Raw genomic sequence first — 18,931 nt, forward strand, 5'->3', positions numbered from 1 at the left:
GACAGTCCAGTGATGACAGTCATAAAATAGTTGTAATCTCTACCTGTTTTGTGCATGTTATGGGAAGAATGATTGAAGTCAAGGTAAAGCAAGCTTCCTGAACAATGCTGGCAACCAACATTAGCACCAAAAGTACTCTCTGGGCCTCTCTTGCTAAAGGGACCCTCCAAACACACTTCACGATATGCAAGAATACAAAGCAAATGCTCAAACTCAAAAGAGAATATTTACAATAGGAATAATAAAATGGTTTGAATGTTCACACACAGTTTAGTCCCAACTTGATATTCACCAAGATTTACTGGCATGCCCAAAAACCACCTGGAGACCCACAGTGGAATAGCACAAACTGTTTCATGCATGTTTTGGACCAGTTACATGCTGAGGGAAGCCAAACTAGAAAGTAATGATGGGAAAGAAACAAGAGAGGGATTGGTGTCTGTTCCAGACTAGTTCAGGGTGGGAACACGAGGCATAGGGAAACTTCATTTAAGTGTCAAGCTTTTCTTTTCCAAGAGAAGTTGCCAAGGTCTCTGACATCATGAAGATGAAGTGAGATTCACTCCTAACATGGACTTGCAATCTTCTGCATTGGAAGCAAATCAGCAATAGAGTTGTGCAAGGGCAAATTTTGACATTGCACTGCTTAATTTCTTTTTCTGGCAAACAAGTGGATTTGATAAAAGCCAGTCATTTTCCACAATCATTGCTGTAATTTTTTGTTTTAAGGTCAGGGACATTGTGTCAACATGTGTATATGTAAATGTCAAAAATTCCTTCTATTGGTGTGAAGATATAAAATGACTTTGCAATCATGTATGGCTGAGTTTAACTATAGTGTCTGCCTATCCTATTGCATGTCAAACACAATTTATAATCTAGTTTTCCTTTGTTTTTAGGTGTAGGCTATGCAGTGATACTCATTGCTCTTTACGTGGGTTTCTACTACAACGTTATCATAGCTTGGTCTCTATATTATCTGTTTTCGTCATTCACATTTGAGCTCCCCTGGACAAACTGTGACAACAGTTGGAACAGTCCAAACTGTACAGATCCCAAACTCTTCAATGCATCAGTGCTTGGCAATGGTACGAAATACTCGAAGTACAAGCTCACTCCTGCAGCTGAATTTTATGAGTAAGTGTTGATTTGACTTTGCTATTTATTCAAAATTCTATGTCTAAGAGTGTTTCCTTTTGAAGGTTAGTTAGCATCCAGCCTCTAGAATGAGCAGGAGAAGACTAAGGTTAAAATGGAGTTGTAATGTTCATCTGTATTCCTGGGTGACTCTCTTGCCCCTGGGAGCTTTGGTTTCTCCTGTACTAATGCAGTACTTGCTATGGGGCAAAATGGAATTGGGCAAGACACAGCTCTTCTCTGGTGTTTCACTTTTGCTTGCAGTAGCTTTGCCAGGGCAAGGAAACACAAGGACTGTTTTTCTACTTGCAAAATATTTCAGAGCAGACAGCACACCTCTCTCTGCTCAACTGCTTCAATAGTTCAATGCAGTGAGATGAAGCACTGATCAGGAGGAGAGAAGCAGGTTATAGAAAGACAGGCTTTTACTGATTCCTAAGCAGGAGATCACTCTGCAACACGAGCCAAGACAGACAAAGGCACACTCAAATCAAACAGTTGGACTCAAACCTAAAAAAGATACATAAATTTACAACTGAACTATAAAACAAAGATATCAATCTGTGTATAAATATTTGCATTATGGACCTCTAGGGGGAAATGGGATTTGATTAGGAGAACAAAAGGGGGATGAGCATCAGATTAAATTGAATCAGCTGTTGAATTAACCTGAATAATCAATTAATGTTTCTGTGTTGGGAATAGAAGGATATCAGGACACACACATGCTGAGCAGTAAGTCCAACCCTGTAGAAACAAAGGGACATCACTGTTACCATAAATAATCTAGTGTGTGTTACTTCATGGCTGGCTACAGTAGGGATCTTGAGGTCTCTGTTTATAGCTCTGAAACATTTGTGGCTGCTCTTTCGTCCCTGAAGACAGCACAGTGAAAGATCAGCAGTGATACACAGACTGTTGGCAGGGTAAACTAAATCCAGTGCTTTGAAAACAATATGAGGTGTTGAGTTCAAAGGAACTCATTACAGTGCAAATAATGAAACCTGCTGCCTTTGCAATATGTGATGTATTCATAACTCAAATGTAAAGAGAGCTCATTTATAGCAAAAGGCTATGAATGCATGTAGTAAAAGAACCTGACTTTGAGGTGAACTACAAGAAATTATAAATTCAGCTTCTAAAAACAAAGAACTGTATTATTACAGATCTTTCATTTGAAAAGAATTTTTAAGAAGGATTTCTTTTAACTTTCTTGAGTTTAAGCCTTTGTAAAGCAAAATGCCATCCCTGCATTCTTGCTTTGCCTTAAAGTGATTCTGTGCATCTTCTATTATCACGTCATGCTTGGGGCATGATTTTGACTTTGCAGTGGGTGAGCTTGAGGTAGAATGGAGTCATGATGTTTTGACTTAGTTCCACTGATCTGGGGACCAGCTCTATTTGTGACTGTCTGCACTTGAAATACTATGGTTCTTTTCACACCATGAAATAGATTTGAGGTGCAGTTTTCAGAAGGTAAGAATAAAAAGGAAATTGGACATTTCATTATGTTTGATTCCTGAATTTTGGGACTGTAATTCTAGGCCCTGTATTTAATAGCAGCTAGGTTATATTGCAAAAATGAGAAGAATAACCACTTAAGTAAAAAAAAATCTATAACATCTGTTTCCCCAGCTGTAAAAACAGGGAATCACAAGGGGCATTATGCTCACTTATCCAGTATTTGGATTAGCTCATCAAGTCCAGCTGTACAGCTCAGGTGTGGACCCAAACTTGTGCAAAGTCTTAACGTATTCAGATCCAACCTAATAAACCAAATTAGACAATAGGCTTTATTCTCTTACATCCAATTACCTAATTCCTGTCTGTGGTCTTCTTACAACAGGGAAAGCTGAATCGTCTGATTATAAAGTTTCACAGGCACTTCTTCCCTTCAGGACAAGATTCCTTCACACAAAGCTGGCCTGACCACGAATTCAGAGGCAGTTATTTCCTAAACCCTTCAGCTGCCAGAGCTGACTGCCTCTGTCTCCTTCAGCACAGGAATAAACTGTAGGAAGAGGTGGGAGTTCTGTGATGTGACAGTTCATCAAATATTTCAAGAAAGGTACCTCAAATTCAGCAGAAATATGCTGGTTGTCACCACTTACACTGAGTGAGAGAAGGGAAAACTTGCAGTCTAGGCCAAATCTCTCAGCTATCCAGTGTTTGGCAGGAAGGAAAAGCAGAGAGAAACCTCTAAGCCTTAGACTTGGGAGAAATCACTTCAAGTTGCAAATTCCATACCAAGGCAGTGACAAAACTTCAAAAAACGTATTTGGCTTTTGTTTTCAAACCTCAAGAGCCCGGCAGTAATTGGGGCTGAAGTGATTCTACACTGAGGCCTTCTAGAGAGCTTCATTTTACTAAGGCTGGTTTCAGTTGTTCGGGTTTAATTGAGGCCAAAGGTGCCACTAATGTCATAGGAACAGTTTCTTAGAACAGGAAGGAATGGGACCTTTCCAATACATGAGATGTGGTTAAAATCAATTAGAAAGTATTTGGACACTGTAAACTTAGCAAAGCAAGCCAAATCTAATAACAACTGCTGCCTTTCTGCTAGTAACAGCAGGACATAAGAGAAATCCAGTTAGGAATAAAATGTCAATTCCATATTTTTGGGAGGGCACACATTGCTTTAATTACTTTCCTGTTCAGCAGTTTGGAATTAAACACACAAAATGCAAAGAACCTTCTATTCTTTTAACATGTGTTAAAATAATTCATTAGAAACCTTCTTTTTTAAAAAAGAGAAGTACATCACTGAAAAAAAAGTTCCCCTATCCCCTATATTGCTCCTATTTAAATACTTCATCTGAATACAGGCATATTTTATGTTTGTTCTCTCCATTCTTGTGTCTGGGAAAAGTTTTCTACCATCCTGCTTTCGTTTATGCTGGCAATTCAAAAATACCAGTTTAGAGGAACAAAACCATTATTCTTCTCACGAGGTACTGTGCCTGCAAAAAATCACAGTCTGTTGTAGGAACAAATCTTGGCAACTTTTTAGGCAAAACAGTAAAATTGTCGACAAACAGTGAGCTACAGCTACTTCCCTCTGATAGTACTTTTTCTCAGGGCTGTAATCCATTCTATCTGCATGAAAAATAAAGAACACTTTTACAGGGAAATGTTCATGCCAGATTCAGTAGAGAAACTTCACAGAATTCACAAGTCTGCCCAGCTGTGAGTAATTGTGAAACATACCTAAGAACAAGATTCTGTCACAACAGTCTCCATCTATCATATTTATGAACATAAATTCATGAGGAGTGTGTGAACCAGGAATGTCCTGGAAAAAACCTCATCACATACAGCAAAGGTTACTTATACAGACCAACAGGTTTGTGCTTTGGGGTGCAAGTCCTTTACCAACAATGCCACCCCAGGCAAACGTCCATGTAGTTCAGTGTGCCATCAAATAGAATGATCCACACGATGTGCTCCAAAGGAAGATGCAGGAACCTGTTCCCATAAAACAATTGTGAGGCAACCTCTCCCAGAAGAGGTAACACCCCTTCAAAAGTCAGCATAAGCAATTTTGCCTATAAATGCTTCTAAAAATTGAATCAGACAAGAACTAACGAGGGTGGATAACCTTTGTGCTAATCACACCTGGTCAGAAAAGACTCTAAGCTCATGCCAAACGTGACCAGTAGTTCCCAGTGTCCACTTCCCTGAACAACAAATCTCCATTGAATTCATCTGAAGCTTAAGGGTTTTCCTTATGCAACGTCCATACTATATAAACTAATCAGAGACTTGGTAAGCAATGAGAAATTAAGAACCTCTCCAGCTATCTAAGCTTTACTCATCCTTCACATCTTAATTGAAAGGAAATGTTTCTGAGAGATTTGAAGTTGGGCAACAGTCATCTGTTTACTTTCACAAAGATCACATAATCTAAGAATTTTAGCCAGGTTCTGTACCTTCAACCCTAGAAAATCCCCTGAATGTAACAGAAAAAAATCCTCTGATTTGAGTGGGCTCAGAGTTTTCACAATTGTTGACCATTTACTTACACAAAGAGAAAAGAAATTAAATATGAGTACAGTGGAAGTCAATCCATGTTAGTGTGTACACATATTCTTAGGCTTTGGCCAGCTTTATGGAAATGATTCCTAAACCACACCATGGCCCTGTGTAGCAAGTCCAGAAGGCTGGATGAATGATGACTTTGACAACTTAAATTCACTGTGGATTTTTATGAGATACTGCAAATGTCAGGAGCTGCACATTATGCAATTGGCTTACTTTGTGCTAACTTATAGCAGGGATTCTAAATGCTTAACTTTACATATAGAATCCTATGTTGTTTGGCAGTGGTACCAGTATTTACAATCATTACAGTAGCTGAGGTCAGTGCTGCAGCACTTCCCCTTTATTATCTTGCATTTGAAGTCCAGGCAAGCAGAGCCTTTCTCTGTGGAGCATCTCCACCTGCACAAATCTTTCTGGGAAAAGCCAGTCCATTTATTTGCATTCACCTGTTCCCCATCAAATCTCTTCAAGATAGTAGTGACACAACATCACCACTAGTGTTCTATGTTTTGCTTCCTATAGGGAAAGTGCTTGCTCATCCATTCTTATCACATCCAAGCATTAACCCATGAAAAGATAACAATCTCACCTCACAACAAATGGCAAACCATAAAGTGAGTATTCATTTGTTTAAATGTGTCAGCAGTTCTCAGGGTGTGGTGCATGGACCTATTACTGTGTCTGACCTTTTGGCAACTTTGTGTCTCCACGCAGCTCTTCTGAAACCAGAAAACTTTGGAGAAAGCCTTGAGTGTGTGGGAGTGGGGCACAATAGTAGGGGAGGTCCGAATTGCTTAGTGGGAGAATTAAGATGACTAAGGATGTGAGTTGGGATAAGCATTCTCAGGATTATCATCATCCAAAAAGAAATACCATTTCACTCAATACAAATAATAATTTATCATATGCCAGCCAGGATGCTACTGGCAAATCGTGTAAGTGATCCCCAAAATCTGGTTTGCAGTCCATTACATACACCTCCATTCTCCAACACAAGAGGGAGCTGAAATATCCTGAGAAACAAAGAAACCCAGACAATCAAGGTGTTGGCAAAAGGCAAGGCAGTATCCAGAGCTGGAGGGGGCATGTCTAGCTGGTATCCAGAGCTGGAGGGAGCATGTCTAGCTGGTATCTAGAGGTGGGCAGAGTGTGCCCAGCACTCCAGGGTGGGAGCTCAGCCCACTCTCTGTGCTCTGGGCTGTAGGAGAGCACTCTCCCAGAGCCAGGCTATCCTTCATCATCACAGATGTGCCTTACTCGGAGCCCTTTGCAAAGCACCCAGAGGCACCCAAGCAGCTCAGGCAGCAGCTGCAGGTATGGCAGAGCTGGGACTGAGCCAGGCTACCCCTGGTGCACCTCAGGTGGAGCCACTCTGCTCTCTCTGCACTGCACCCCTACCCCCAGAATTATAGTGAGGAGACACTGATGTCCAGTCTCAGGTCTACAGGCTTTGTACCACGAGCTCTGCCCCACACAGTTGGGGGGCACAAACTGCCATGGATACAGTGCAGCTGAATCTAAGCAGTGCTATACCTGGAGCCTGGCAAACTCTGCAAAAAGTGCTCTATCCACACTTGCTTGATGCAGACAGCCTGACCTTCCCCAGGCAAAGGAACCAACCACATTTCATTCCCTGAAGCAACTGGCAGCACTGATGACTGAACTAGCATTGCCCAAATAAATAACACAGAGGCGCATGTAAGAGAGCCTTCTAAATGAGCACAATTATCATGCTTCAAATTGCCTTCTAAACTGAGTATGTAATTTAATTTCTATAGATTGCACACTGTATACATTGACAATTATTCTAGCATCTTCAATCTAAAATTTGCATTAAGTTTAAAATCATAAAAACATAATCTAACTACCAGAATAGGGAATGTAGCTGAGAAAACAAGGACTATATCTATTTATGCCTTATCCAATTTGCTGACTCTTAGTTTATGCAAGCCATATGGGTTTGATCTCATAAATATGACTACTAACTTTTAGGAGGACTTAAAGGTTCTTAGAATTACTTAATATGTTGACAAATACATTTGTTCATTAACGTACTAATTTTCTGGCAAGTGATGATACTTTTTAAATATGACCCAATATGATACAACACATCTAAAAATTTAGGAAAATTGCACCCTTGTACTGATCACATCAAATTTAGGCAAGTAATTTTCCTTTTAATAGAAAGAGAAAGAATGAGCCTATAGGTCTGTGTAATCATATTTGGACCAAAACCTGAAATTAAAACTGATTTGGGATTGGAAAAACTAGGCATACTCCAAGATCTTAAACCTGATGTCTTTGTACAAAACCTTCTAAACTTCTAAAAGACAATCATGTAAATCTGTATAGGAATGGATAATACAAAATCTCCTTAGAAAGTACCAGTCTGACAAAAATGTCTTATAATATTCTAGACCTAAAGTTCTTATCTCGTGTTTTCAGGTTATAGATCGAGTGTTTTGGAGTAAACAAGATATAGAGTAATTTTCACATCACAACCCTTTGCGTTTTCAGTGGTTCTAAAACACTAATTGCCGTTTGCAGATTTCAGAGGAGGTGAACTAATTCCCTTTAGCTGAATGCAGTGTGGAGGGAAGGCAGAAACTGGTGCCAGAGTTTCTGGATGACTGGGACAATCTTCCCAGCAGAGAGCATAGGGAATGAGAGAACATCCCAAAAGAGGAATCAGAATCTCTGAATGCAACTTCAGCCTGAGACCCCTTCACATTCCTGCTCCTCTTGCAGATAGTGGAAGGACTCTTGGTACCCCTATGTACAGTCTCAAAGTCACTGCAAATGTAATTTACACTCCCTTACACGGAATGCAGTTGTAGCATAAATAGAGCTCCTTTGCACACATCCCTGACCTCTAGTGCATGTTGTTTGACTCTTTGTGCAATGGTAAATAATTATTTCTAGAGCTCTGACTAGAATATCAAAAAGCTTAAACCATTTATTAGCTTCTCTTGTATTTTTCTCAGCATAATATAATAGATCCTGTTCTACTTTCTGTCAGCTCCATCTGTTAATGTTTATTCTCAGTCTCTTTCCCCATAACATTCTCTTCTCATTTGTGTGTGTATTTCTCATCTGCTTTCATTCTTTTCTCAATCACAACAACCTGCAACTAGTGTAGGCAGCCTCAATTTGGGAAAGAATGTTGGCTATGTTGCATTATTCTGCTATAATATCAAAAGGCTGAAAATTTAGGTGTTTTCACCTCAGAGCTCCCTGAATGGGGAATCTTGCAGTGCCTCTTACTTCAGTTTCCTCACTGTAGCCAGTATAAGGCAAGTGACTGAGTGTAATCTAAAAAGACCCACTCAACCTGCCTTAACATAGACAGGCTTAAAACAGCCTCAGCTGTTCCTGAAATAAACACTTGTTGATGTGAAATAACTGTGGAATAATTGAGCTAACTGGATTTTCTGTAGCATCACTGATGTGTACTAACCTGGATGAAGATGATGAATGCAGAGTTCTTTTCAAATTCCCTCTTCTCAAAAAAAAAACCAAACCAAACTGTGTTTCAAAGAACATTACAGAGCTGTAGCCTTTAAATCAAGAAATCTTAATCTGTCTAACTTTTTGGCCACTGCTTTTTTCCTTCAGATGTCAGCACATCTTAACCTAAACCACAGTGTAGGTCTTTGACCCTTTATGGTACCACTGAAATGGAAATGTAGGTTCTAATAGGTAAACATTCAAGAAGTAATTACTAGCAACCCTCAAAAAGGGCATCTTTTGGAAAGCTTTTATGACTTATCTTCAGATGTCACCAAAAAAATAGAAAACTAAAAAAAAAAAAAAAGGAAAGAAAAAATCAGAATGAAAAGGAAGCAAAACCTGACAGAATTAGAACTCAGAAACAGGAGTTGTCTATAAAGATTTCCTTGCTTAGCTGCCCAGTTACACAGCTGTTTTGTCTGGTTACAAAAGTATTTTTCTCTTCCTCTTTTATGATCCCTTCCCCTGATTAGGGGAGCAGAACTCTTGGAATGGAGATTCTCCTCAAAATCCTGGGAATCCCACATTTGAAATGGCAGTTCTGGCATATGTTCCAACAGTAAGACACATTGCTAGCTGCTTCTTGGAAAGCAAGCACCCAAGGAAGCAGGTTCCTGTACAAATCCAGAAAAAATACTTGGGCACAAAGACTGCAAGTTCGAGTTCAGTTTTTTTGAGCAGACTCTGCATATTGTACTCCAAAGGAGCCTGATGGCATTAGCAGTGTATCTATGATAGAACAGGTTGCTAAAACCCTCACAAGATCCTGGACAGATGTTCTGGTAAGAAACCTGTGACACTTTTCCTGGCTATACTTACCACTGCCCAAGCTGATAAGTTTAGGATGGGATCAAACATTACTGCCAGGATTCACTTAGACCTGCAGATCCTCTATCAAGTTACACTTTATTATCAGAAATACAGGTAGCTTTTAGTTACACTCTAAGCAAAAGTTGAGTAAAAACTATCTGTTTATTTACATTTAATTAAAGATATTAGGGGTTTAGGTGAGATATCAAGAAGTCTGACTCTATGTTTTACTGCTTCCACAGCTATATTTTTATATAGCTGAATTGATGTATAATAAAAGTTAAACTCACCTCATACTCTCTAAATAAGAACATTCTTGGATTTATGCCACAAACACATGGTCAGTAACCCTTTTAATGCCTCACTTGTTATTAACCTCACAAAGCAACAGAAACAGATCAGCTGCTTTAATTAGGAGCATAATTTCTATCAGTGTCTTGTATTCAACCAGGAATTAATCACAGAAACAATTCAAAAATATAGCATTGCTTATTAAGCAGGAGAAACTACAGAAGCCAAACTACTATAGTTCTTAGCTGATCATAATGCTTTAGGGATCCAAAGGGAATTGTAATCAAATTTACCAACTGTTGCTTTTCCTATCCAACCACTTTTTTGCACTCTCACAATAACCCATTCAAAAAGAAATTGAAATTCGTGTTGGAAATAATTGAAATAATTTTAGAACTGCTCAAGTTGCAGGAAGCCAGATATTTGCTTATCTAGATTCACAAAACCACTTAGGTTCAAAGACCTCTCTGAAGGTTATCCAATACAACTCCCTACCCAAAAGCAGGGCTGACTTAAAAAGTTAATCAGTCTGCTCGAGGCCTTTACTGGCCAAGTTTTAAAATCTCCCAGAACAGAGAGTCTGCACCCTTTCTGGGCATTGTTCACTGTTCAAGTAAGGATCTACCACTGACACTTCCAAGTTCCTCATATGCTTCCAGTGAAGGAGACAATGCTATCATTATGGCACCATGGTGCTAAACACAGGGTGATGGGTCCATGAGACCATAATGGCACTGTGGGAAGAAGCCAATGAAGGGTTTCACAAAGCAGCTTTCACTGCTAGTTATGCCAGTAGGGCAACTCCTGCTGCTGCAGGGCAGCATCCACTCCTGCTGCTCACAGCACAAGACACGTAAAAGCCTTTTCCCCCCGGTGACTTTGCTTTGTTTCTGTGTATCTGGTGTGTAGGCGAGGAGTTCTGCACCTGCATGAAAGCCGTGGAATCCACGACCTTGGCTTGCCTCGCTGGCAACTTTCCCTCTGCCTCTTGGTGGTGGTAATCATTCTTTTCTTTAGTCTGTGGAAAGGCGTGAAGACTTCAGGAAAGGTAGAGCTAATATTGTCTTTCTATCTCAACTACATTCTTTGTCTCCTTTAAGAAGTCTCCTAATTTTAGGAAGTAAGAAAATAAACCGCTGCTTCTGAGGAATCCTTGGGGACCCAACTATGTGAGAGACCTTCACATATGTACAATGAAAATACACAATCCCAATTCAGCCTTTATTTTGTTTACACATTTTGCTTATGTGATGTTCCAACTGAGAATTTTATTAGCATATTATTTTTAATTCAACAAAACCTGTGAATTGTGAAAAATGATCTCATCAACAAAATATTTTGAAATACTCAAAACAGTCTTAAATGCACATCCTATTCTTAGCTGAATGTACTAATGATTCAATGGCATAAGATGCTTTGGGTTTATTATATAAAATGCCATGTCAAGAGAAAGATCTGAGGAAAGTCATTTGAAGCTACTCTTTGACATCCCTCAGAAAACACCTCAACAGAAATTCTGGGGTTGGATCCATCTGAGAGCATTCTGTACATTTTCATGAAAGTATCACCTAATACCAGGCAATGGCTGCCCTTTTCTAGTAAATGACAGAGCTGAGCAGCCAATCTGCAGCCTAACACATATTGGTAATGTCTTCTGTTTGTTAAAACTCTCTCCAAGGGGTATCTGTAAACTTATACAGGAAAAGACAGCATTTCCCAAGATGTTCTGTAAAGATCTTCTCCATCAAACTGAATGGACACAACCAAGAAAATGCTAGCTGTATTTATCACACACACGTTCTTAAATCTTCTTTAACAGTTGATTAACCTTTGGGATCTCTGTTGTCTGCAGGTTGTTTGGATAACAGCCACTCTGCCTTATGTTGTATTATTTGTCTTACTAATACATGGAATAACCCTCCCTGGTGCATACAATGGAATAAATGCATACCTACACATAGATTTCAGAAGATTAAAAGAAGCCACAGTAAGTGTACTCTTCTGCTCTCATTCCCTTTTTATTAAATGTGTTGCCCTTGTTATTAAACTGAAAATATGACAGCTAACCTCTGCAACTTTATAGCCCTGCTTTGCTTCTGCAGCACTACTCCGCTGTCTCTGATAATCTAACTTACCAACACTTGACATGACAGGAATGTCTCACACTGAACCCAAACAGTTCAGATCACAAAACACTTGTATGAAGGCAGTTCTAGGCATGGCAGACCCTTAAAAAGTCCTTGGTACACCCAGTAACTGCAACAGTCTTTATACAGGAAAATGGAGTCATACAAAAATTTAGTTCTCAAAAGGCTAAGAATTGCCTTAAGAAGAAAATCTTGCTTTTTCAATCACTACCTTAATATTAACCTGGTAAACAAAAATCCTGGCCTATGCAAACCTTGCTAACCTTGCTAAACATGCAAAGTCAGGACTAACTATTCAAACCATGATCCTTCATACAAATGAGATTTTTCAATAGCATGATGTTCTTACCTTTCTACTGACAGAAATGTACATGTCACTGTATCATTTAACAATGTGGAAAACATTAAGTATATCCAAACCAACTCACAGTAAATTTTGAAATCCACATAGAGAAGAAAGGATATGCACAAAAGTTATAATGACATGAACACTAAAGAAAGCTGGAAAGACTGAATAATGCCTTCTGTAAAATGCTTATCTTTCCTTTTCAATGCATATAAAAACAATATCCTATTATAAAATATATTTGACTATGGATCAATCAGAAGCCTTTCAGCTGAAGAGAACAGAGAACATGGACATAAGCTGGAGAACCAGCCCCACTGTTTCACATCCTGCTCAGTCAGAGCAAGGGAATGTTTTACATTTAATCTTATTTGTAAAGGAATTTCTGGTTTCTGCTCTTTTTAACCTCCACCTTGATCTTCTCAATTTGTTTTCTAATCAGCTACTATGAGCCAAAACTCTTACTCAACAGATACTTAAGCAAGTGCATAAATCCTTTGGGAAGCAACAGGTGCTGATGTCACACTTCAATCAATAAGACTTATGCACATGCTTAAGTGTGCTTGAATAATACAAAAAGGGAAGCACAGGGAGTACAACTGCAACAGCCAGAAAAAAAAGAGCTAGAGAACCACAAAACCCAAGTGCTTTATGATGTCACCATACAGACCTAATCATAGTTTAAACAAAATTGATGTTAAAAGTCTTCAGGAATTTTGTTACCAACAAAAAATATGGGAAGGATTTACAAAAGAAGAAAAATATAAAAGGCTTTGCACCCTCCTTCTGCATTCTTATGCACAAAAATGCTTTTAAGAGATTACTTGATCACAACCTTTGTGTGAAAATAGAATATTAAGATGTAATGGGTATTAAAAAGAATGAACAAGGAATAAGTGTCACAGGATTGGTTTGCTATTTAGTGAAAGAAAACTGTGATACCTCAAATCCATGATACTCTGTATGAACTGCAATTTCTTCTGTAACTCCTTCTCCAGCTAAGTGAGAAAGTTGACAGATAACCTGCATGGTTCTGTTCACAGCACAACAGTCATGCATTGGCTTCTGAATCAAGAAAGCATCAAAAAAAGTGCACTAACAGTCACACAAAGAAAGCTCTATTATGGGAAAGAAACTGTAACTCTGTAACTCTTGACCCATTAACTATTTTTAGTTTTCTGATTGTGCATTCCAAACTGTCTTGGAACAAGAACTATTGGAAGTGTATTTCTGTCACCCAGGAGAAAAACCATGGAATCATTTCAGTACTCAGTAAAATCTCACAAGTACAACTGTGCACCCCACGGAGGTAGCTGTGTGTGCACTAAGAACTTACAGGTGAAGCCATTCCAGACCCTGCCCCTGCTCCGTGTGACACCTCACGGGGCCTGGATGCTCTTACACTCCCACAGGCATCAATGTATCTTGTTTTCCAAAAGCCAGTTGTTCTGTACAGGCCTTGCTTTTCTCCTGATGTGAACTGAACTGACACTGCCCTTGTTGGTGGCATTTTGCAGGTCTGGATTGATGCAGCTACTCAGATATTTTACTCCTTAGGAGCTGGGTTTGGTGTTTTAATCGCATTTGCCAGTTACAATAAATTTGACAACAACTGTTACAGGTAAGAGCCAATTCCTTCATTACTGGTGCAAAATCATACTATTTAACTGCAGCTGGAATAAGTACTAAGCTACCTTAATCTTCAGTTACTTATTAATGATGGTGAGTTTTGCATAGACATAGCAACCAATCCAAACCTTGTAACACTGTCTTCCTTACTGAATTTTTAGTAACAGGAGCCTGCCAAGATATCTGCTGCACTGCAAAAACAGAATGGGATTAGGTCTGGGCTTTAGACAGCTGTGTAAACTGTGTTGGTGTTTGCCTTTCAAAAGTACCATTAAGCGCAACAGTGAACACAGGATGAAATCTTACTGGTGCAGGGACTAATAGCAGAAAGATTCCAGTTTCCAGAAGTGTTTCTGTGCCTTGGGATTATATTTCTGATATTTTATGTTGAACTCCAATTTAAGAATGCATTTTAAGTCAAGACAGTTGGTAAGTGCTCTGCTGAATCACCGCCATAGAAGTTCAAACAGAACTGCTCTGCACCTTCTGAGAAATTCCAACATTTAGACATTTTGCTAACATTCCATTTTGGAATGAAAACAAGCATCACTTTAAATTTTCCTCTGAAATATAAATTCAGGAAGTACAAGTGTTAGAAATACATTGTGAACCAAAGGATGGAAAGAAAAAAGAAGTAAAACATTAAAGATGATTTCCATCTAGTTCTTAAAGTGTTTTGGTTTTCTCTCACTGGGCTGTTCCTCTCTCCATGATTAGGGATGCTTTGCTGACTAGTACCATTAACTGTGTCACAAGCTTCATCTCAGGATTTGCAATTTTCTCCATATTGGGCTACATGGCTCATGAGCACAAAGTTAAAATTGAGGATGTAGCTACTGAAGGTAAGAAGTTACTTTTATAATATTTTTACCCCTTTTTGTCCACTATTTCTTTGCAAATGTGTTTATATTTGTTTCCAGCAAGTGTGTGAAAATCTCCTGGAAGTGACCCGAGTTAACTTACTTGGAACTAGAGCTCAAGTTGGATGTATCCATTAGATGTAATAATTAATTATCATTATAAATTCATAAAAGCCTTATATTGTATTGTGCATGTATGTATTTTGTTGCACCTGAAAGTGCTTGCATTAACAGACTCACTCTCTGCTTTATCTATATTAATATTATCTGGAAAGTTCTTTTCTTCCATTTTAGTCAACAGAAGTGGAAAGAATAGGATAGTTTTTCTTTTTTTAATACCAAACTGTCACGAGTAAATAATTAAAGTATTTTGAATATATTTTGGGTGTAATGCAAATTTTGTTTTAGCAGCTATTCAGAGTGTAATGGGAACTGAAGTAAAAGTCAACTGAGTCATAATTTATCTTATTAAAATGAGCACTTTTGTGACAATAAGAAACATCATTTAGTAATACTTTTTTTTTTTTCTGTTTTCAGGAGCAGGTTTAGTTTTCATCCTGTACCCAGAGGCAATTTCAACTCTTTCAGGATCTACATTTTGGGCTGTGGTGTTCTTCATCATGCTCCTTACTCTTGGCATCGACAGTTCTGTGAGTAACTTTTACTTCTGGCTTTGATATTTTTCTTTTACTGTTATATTCTGTAACTAGAGAGGTACCAACCTCAAGCAGGGGCTTATATTTCAAATAAACATTCTGTACATTCCCTGAATCTGTTTTTCACAGTCACAGACAACATAGCAATAGTATTACTCCCAGTATTATATTTAAAGACTTACAATTATCAAGAAGTTTAGGAAAATATCAAATCTTTTACAAGCCAGTAAATATTTACTCACTGCTACTTTTTTATGATCTTACACTGGGACTGTTCATCAACAATTAATATTGTTTAAAGGTATGACCCAACAATATTACTTTGAACTATTATTACTATGAACCTGTAGTAAGGTTTTGGAACCCTGCTTGCAAAACACAGTAAGACATTGAGTGGTTTCTAGAAGGGATTTTCATCTATTCTGAAATCCATTAATATGCTCAAGACAGGCAATGTCTGAGGGTAGTCACATTTTTTTCTACAAATAATGATACAGAATTTCTTGTAAATTTAATCACAACTCAAAAATGACACCAGAATATTTCATAGTTGTTTCATTTTACTACAGACTAACTGTAAAGTGTCCAGTCTAACAAGTGTATTTGCTCTTTCCATAATGTGATGTTTTACTACACCGTGATATTCAGGATCACAGAAACTTCACCACAGAAAATATTCCAAGTCCCAACACAACTTTTGTGCTGCTTTGGTTTTGCCAAAGAGGCATCAAGACATCCTGTTATGTTTAGCTTAGAGGTTGATTAATTCCTAAGAAAACCAAACAGGGTCCTTAAGGCATGGTGAACCACAGACAAACATTCATCCTCTTTAGTAGGGTAGGGATTTCTTAGTATTCCAAGGCATAGAAGTCTCTGTTGAAGTTCTGAATGTGCTGAGTTCATCTAGGAATTTCTTGCTGGAAATGGAGTGTTTCCATGGTTTACAACCTCAGGAAAATTCATTCATTTTCAAGGGCAAAGTGAAAGAATGAACCAACACAGAGAAGAACAAAAGTGAGAAAAAAGGGAGGTTGGAGAAGGATGCTTTGATAATCATTGGCAAACAGCTGGGTGAGATCTTAAGGAGTGAGGGCTGAGCTGTAAAGGTCAGGGTCAGGTCTAAATGTTTCCAAAGTGTTTGGATTTTTGGATTCCAGATCAAGTTCAATGAAATTTGTCTTGATAGACTAAGATCTAGATCCTTATACAAAAGTTGAAGAGAAGATTATAGCTGAGTTTGTAGCTTGACTGTAAGCAAACAGGAAGGATTGAAATTAAGGATTTAACACAGTGTAAGGGTGAGAATGACCAGAAGGGAAAAGGCAAAATTAAGAAGAAAGTATGTGCTCAGAAGTTTTTAATCCAAGACAGTTAACTTTACAACAGCAGTAAATTTAAGGCAATGTAAAGAAACATCTGACTGACAAAGACTTGGGGCTTTAAATTGCAGAACACACTTTCCCTACAAGTAGAGAAAATTCTTCCTAGTGGAGCTAATTAAATACAGTGAACTAATGAACTGTGACCAAGTTTAGCTTTCTTTCCAAAAGAGGAGGGATTTGCTTGTTCTGGATTTGTCATTATTTACCAAAGAAAACTCAGGTCAGGCAGCACTATTTATGGTGATGATCTCAACTCTTCCCCCACATCTGACTGACCAAGTCCCTGAAGGGAAAAATTAAAATTTTAAAGCTAAAAGTCAAATAACCCCAAAGCTAGCAAGGAATAATTAGACATGACTACTTTTATTCATGCACTCAAGCCTTCACTAGAACAGAATTAGAAAGAATGGAATGGTCTGTACCAAAATGGAACTGTCACAATGTTGAAGAAAGAGAAATCTGACCGTGTGAGTTTAAGCAAGCAACAATGAAAAGGACAAAAAGCAGAACAAATGTTTGTAAACATTTTCTTGGATTAGGTATCTAGCCTGGTATAGGGAATTAACCAGGGAAATAAATGGTGATACATTAAGAAGTGATCCTTTGCCAAAATAATCCAAGCTGGTCTTTCCAGTTTCAACTTCTCCAAGACCAGTTAAGTGCCAATACAGAGGCAGCTTCTGAGAATGCCATATATTAACCCATCTTAACTGCAGGGCACTCACTGATGCCCCCTGAGACACCAGGAAATACAACCCTACACTATGGTTTGGGGACTTGTAAACTTTAGTTACCTTTAAAGAAAACTCAGGTCCACTGTCCCCAGCTCTATGGGTGGAGACAGGAATCATTCAAATTCTATACAGATAATTCTCTGCTACTGATTTCAACCAGAGCTGCTGGTTTCCCCAAATTCTTACAGGAAAGGGAAGGCTATGACAGCATCTGCTAACCAACTACTGTATTGCACCAAACACTCCAGGCCTTGCCATGGTCTTTTAACATCAAATAAAGCATGGAATCCAGCCTCTCCAAAATATTACATTAATTTATTTATTATGTAAAAAGACTGAAATTCATTCTCATAGATTCTTGATGGAGCAGGGGTAGAATGATTTCATTAATGAAAAGAAATTAAAATTCTTAACCACCCACATAACCCAGTAATTTCAGTGAAAACATCCTATATTGCAAAACAATGCTAATATTTGCCATTAACTTCCAGAAAACAAAGTAAAATTCTTTCATGTTGTCAACAAAAAGAAATTACATCCAGCTTCCTATGTAGTAATTCTTCCAAGTCTGTGAATATTTTTGTCAAAATGGAATTGGTTAAATGGCTAAAGTGAATCTTTGTTCTACACATTTCCTCCAGGCGCTTCTGGTGTCTGTATAAGAAATATCTTAAGGAGCTTAGTTACTTAATCTACCAGGTTTTTCCCCAAAGTATATTGAAATGTATATTATTTTTCCCAAAGTACTATCTGCTGATTATCCTGGTGCATCAGCAGAGTTTGCACAGGATATGGGGCTATAGAGGAAACAACTTGGTGTCCAGTTCCCTGACTGGGTTCTTTAGCACAAAAAAGTTAAGCCTCATAACACCAATGACTTACAGCTGCAATGTCAGAAATCACAGAGGGGTCGGGTATTAATTACAGAAGCTGCTTTACATTCTTGGCTTGTATTTACCACAGTCAGTAAGGTTTAACAAGAGCTCTTGCCTTCCCTCCCCCAGATGGGTGGAATGGAGGCTGTCATCACTGGCTTGGCAGATGATTTCCACATTCTGAAGCAGCACAGAAAGCTCTTCACCTTTGGTGTTTCTTTTGGCACTTTCCTACTTGCCCTTTTTTGCATCACCAATGTAAGTACAGCAAAAGTTTCCACCAACACAGTACCTTAAAAATGCAACTAACCTTTTCAGATAGAAATATGAATAGGTTCAGGTGACTATTTTTGTTATAGATTTTTAGTTCTTAAACTTATGACCAGAACAGCACTTTTAATCTTGTATATATGAAGATTCTGTGGTTTTTGGCACAAGATCACTACCCACCAAAAACGAGTCCTTGTTCCAAAGAACTGTCTGTGCCACTATTTGTTCTGTTTGTTCTGTGTG

The 18,931-nt window shown here is 38.4% G+C and overlaps 1 protein-coding gene across 1 annotated transcript in view; it reads left to right on the forward strand.

The window, feature by feature from the left end:
• SLC6A2 (solute carrier family 6 member 2) overlaps positions 1–18,931 on the forward strand; it is a 61,955-nt gene that overhangs the window by 24,101 nt on the left and 18,923 nt on the right. Inside the window, 7 exon segments of the mRNA XM_071567630.1 lie at positions 900–1,137; positions 10,699–10,837; positions 11,642–11,776; positions 13,800–13,903; positions 14,629–14,753; positions 15,309–15,421; positions 18,548–18,676. Of these exon segments, the coding sequence (XP_071423731.1) occupies positions 900–1,137; positions 10,699–10,837; positions 11,642–11,776; positions 13,800–13,903; positions 14,629–14,753; positions 15,309–15,421; positions 18,548–18,676 (983 nt within the window).

Source organism: Pithys albifrons, chromosome 12 (genome assembly GCF_047495875.1).
Source record: "Pithys albifrons albifrons isolate INPA30051 chromosome 12, PitAlb_v1, whole genome shotgun sequence".
Taxonomy (NCBI): domain Eukaryota; kingdom Metazoa; phylum Chordata; class Aves; order Passeriformes; family Thamnophilidae; genus Pithys; species Pithys albifrons.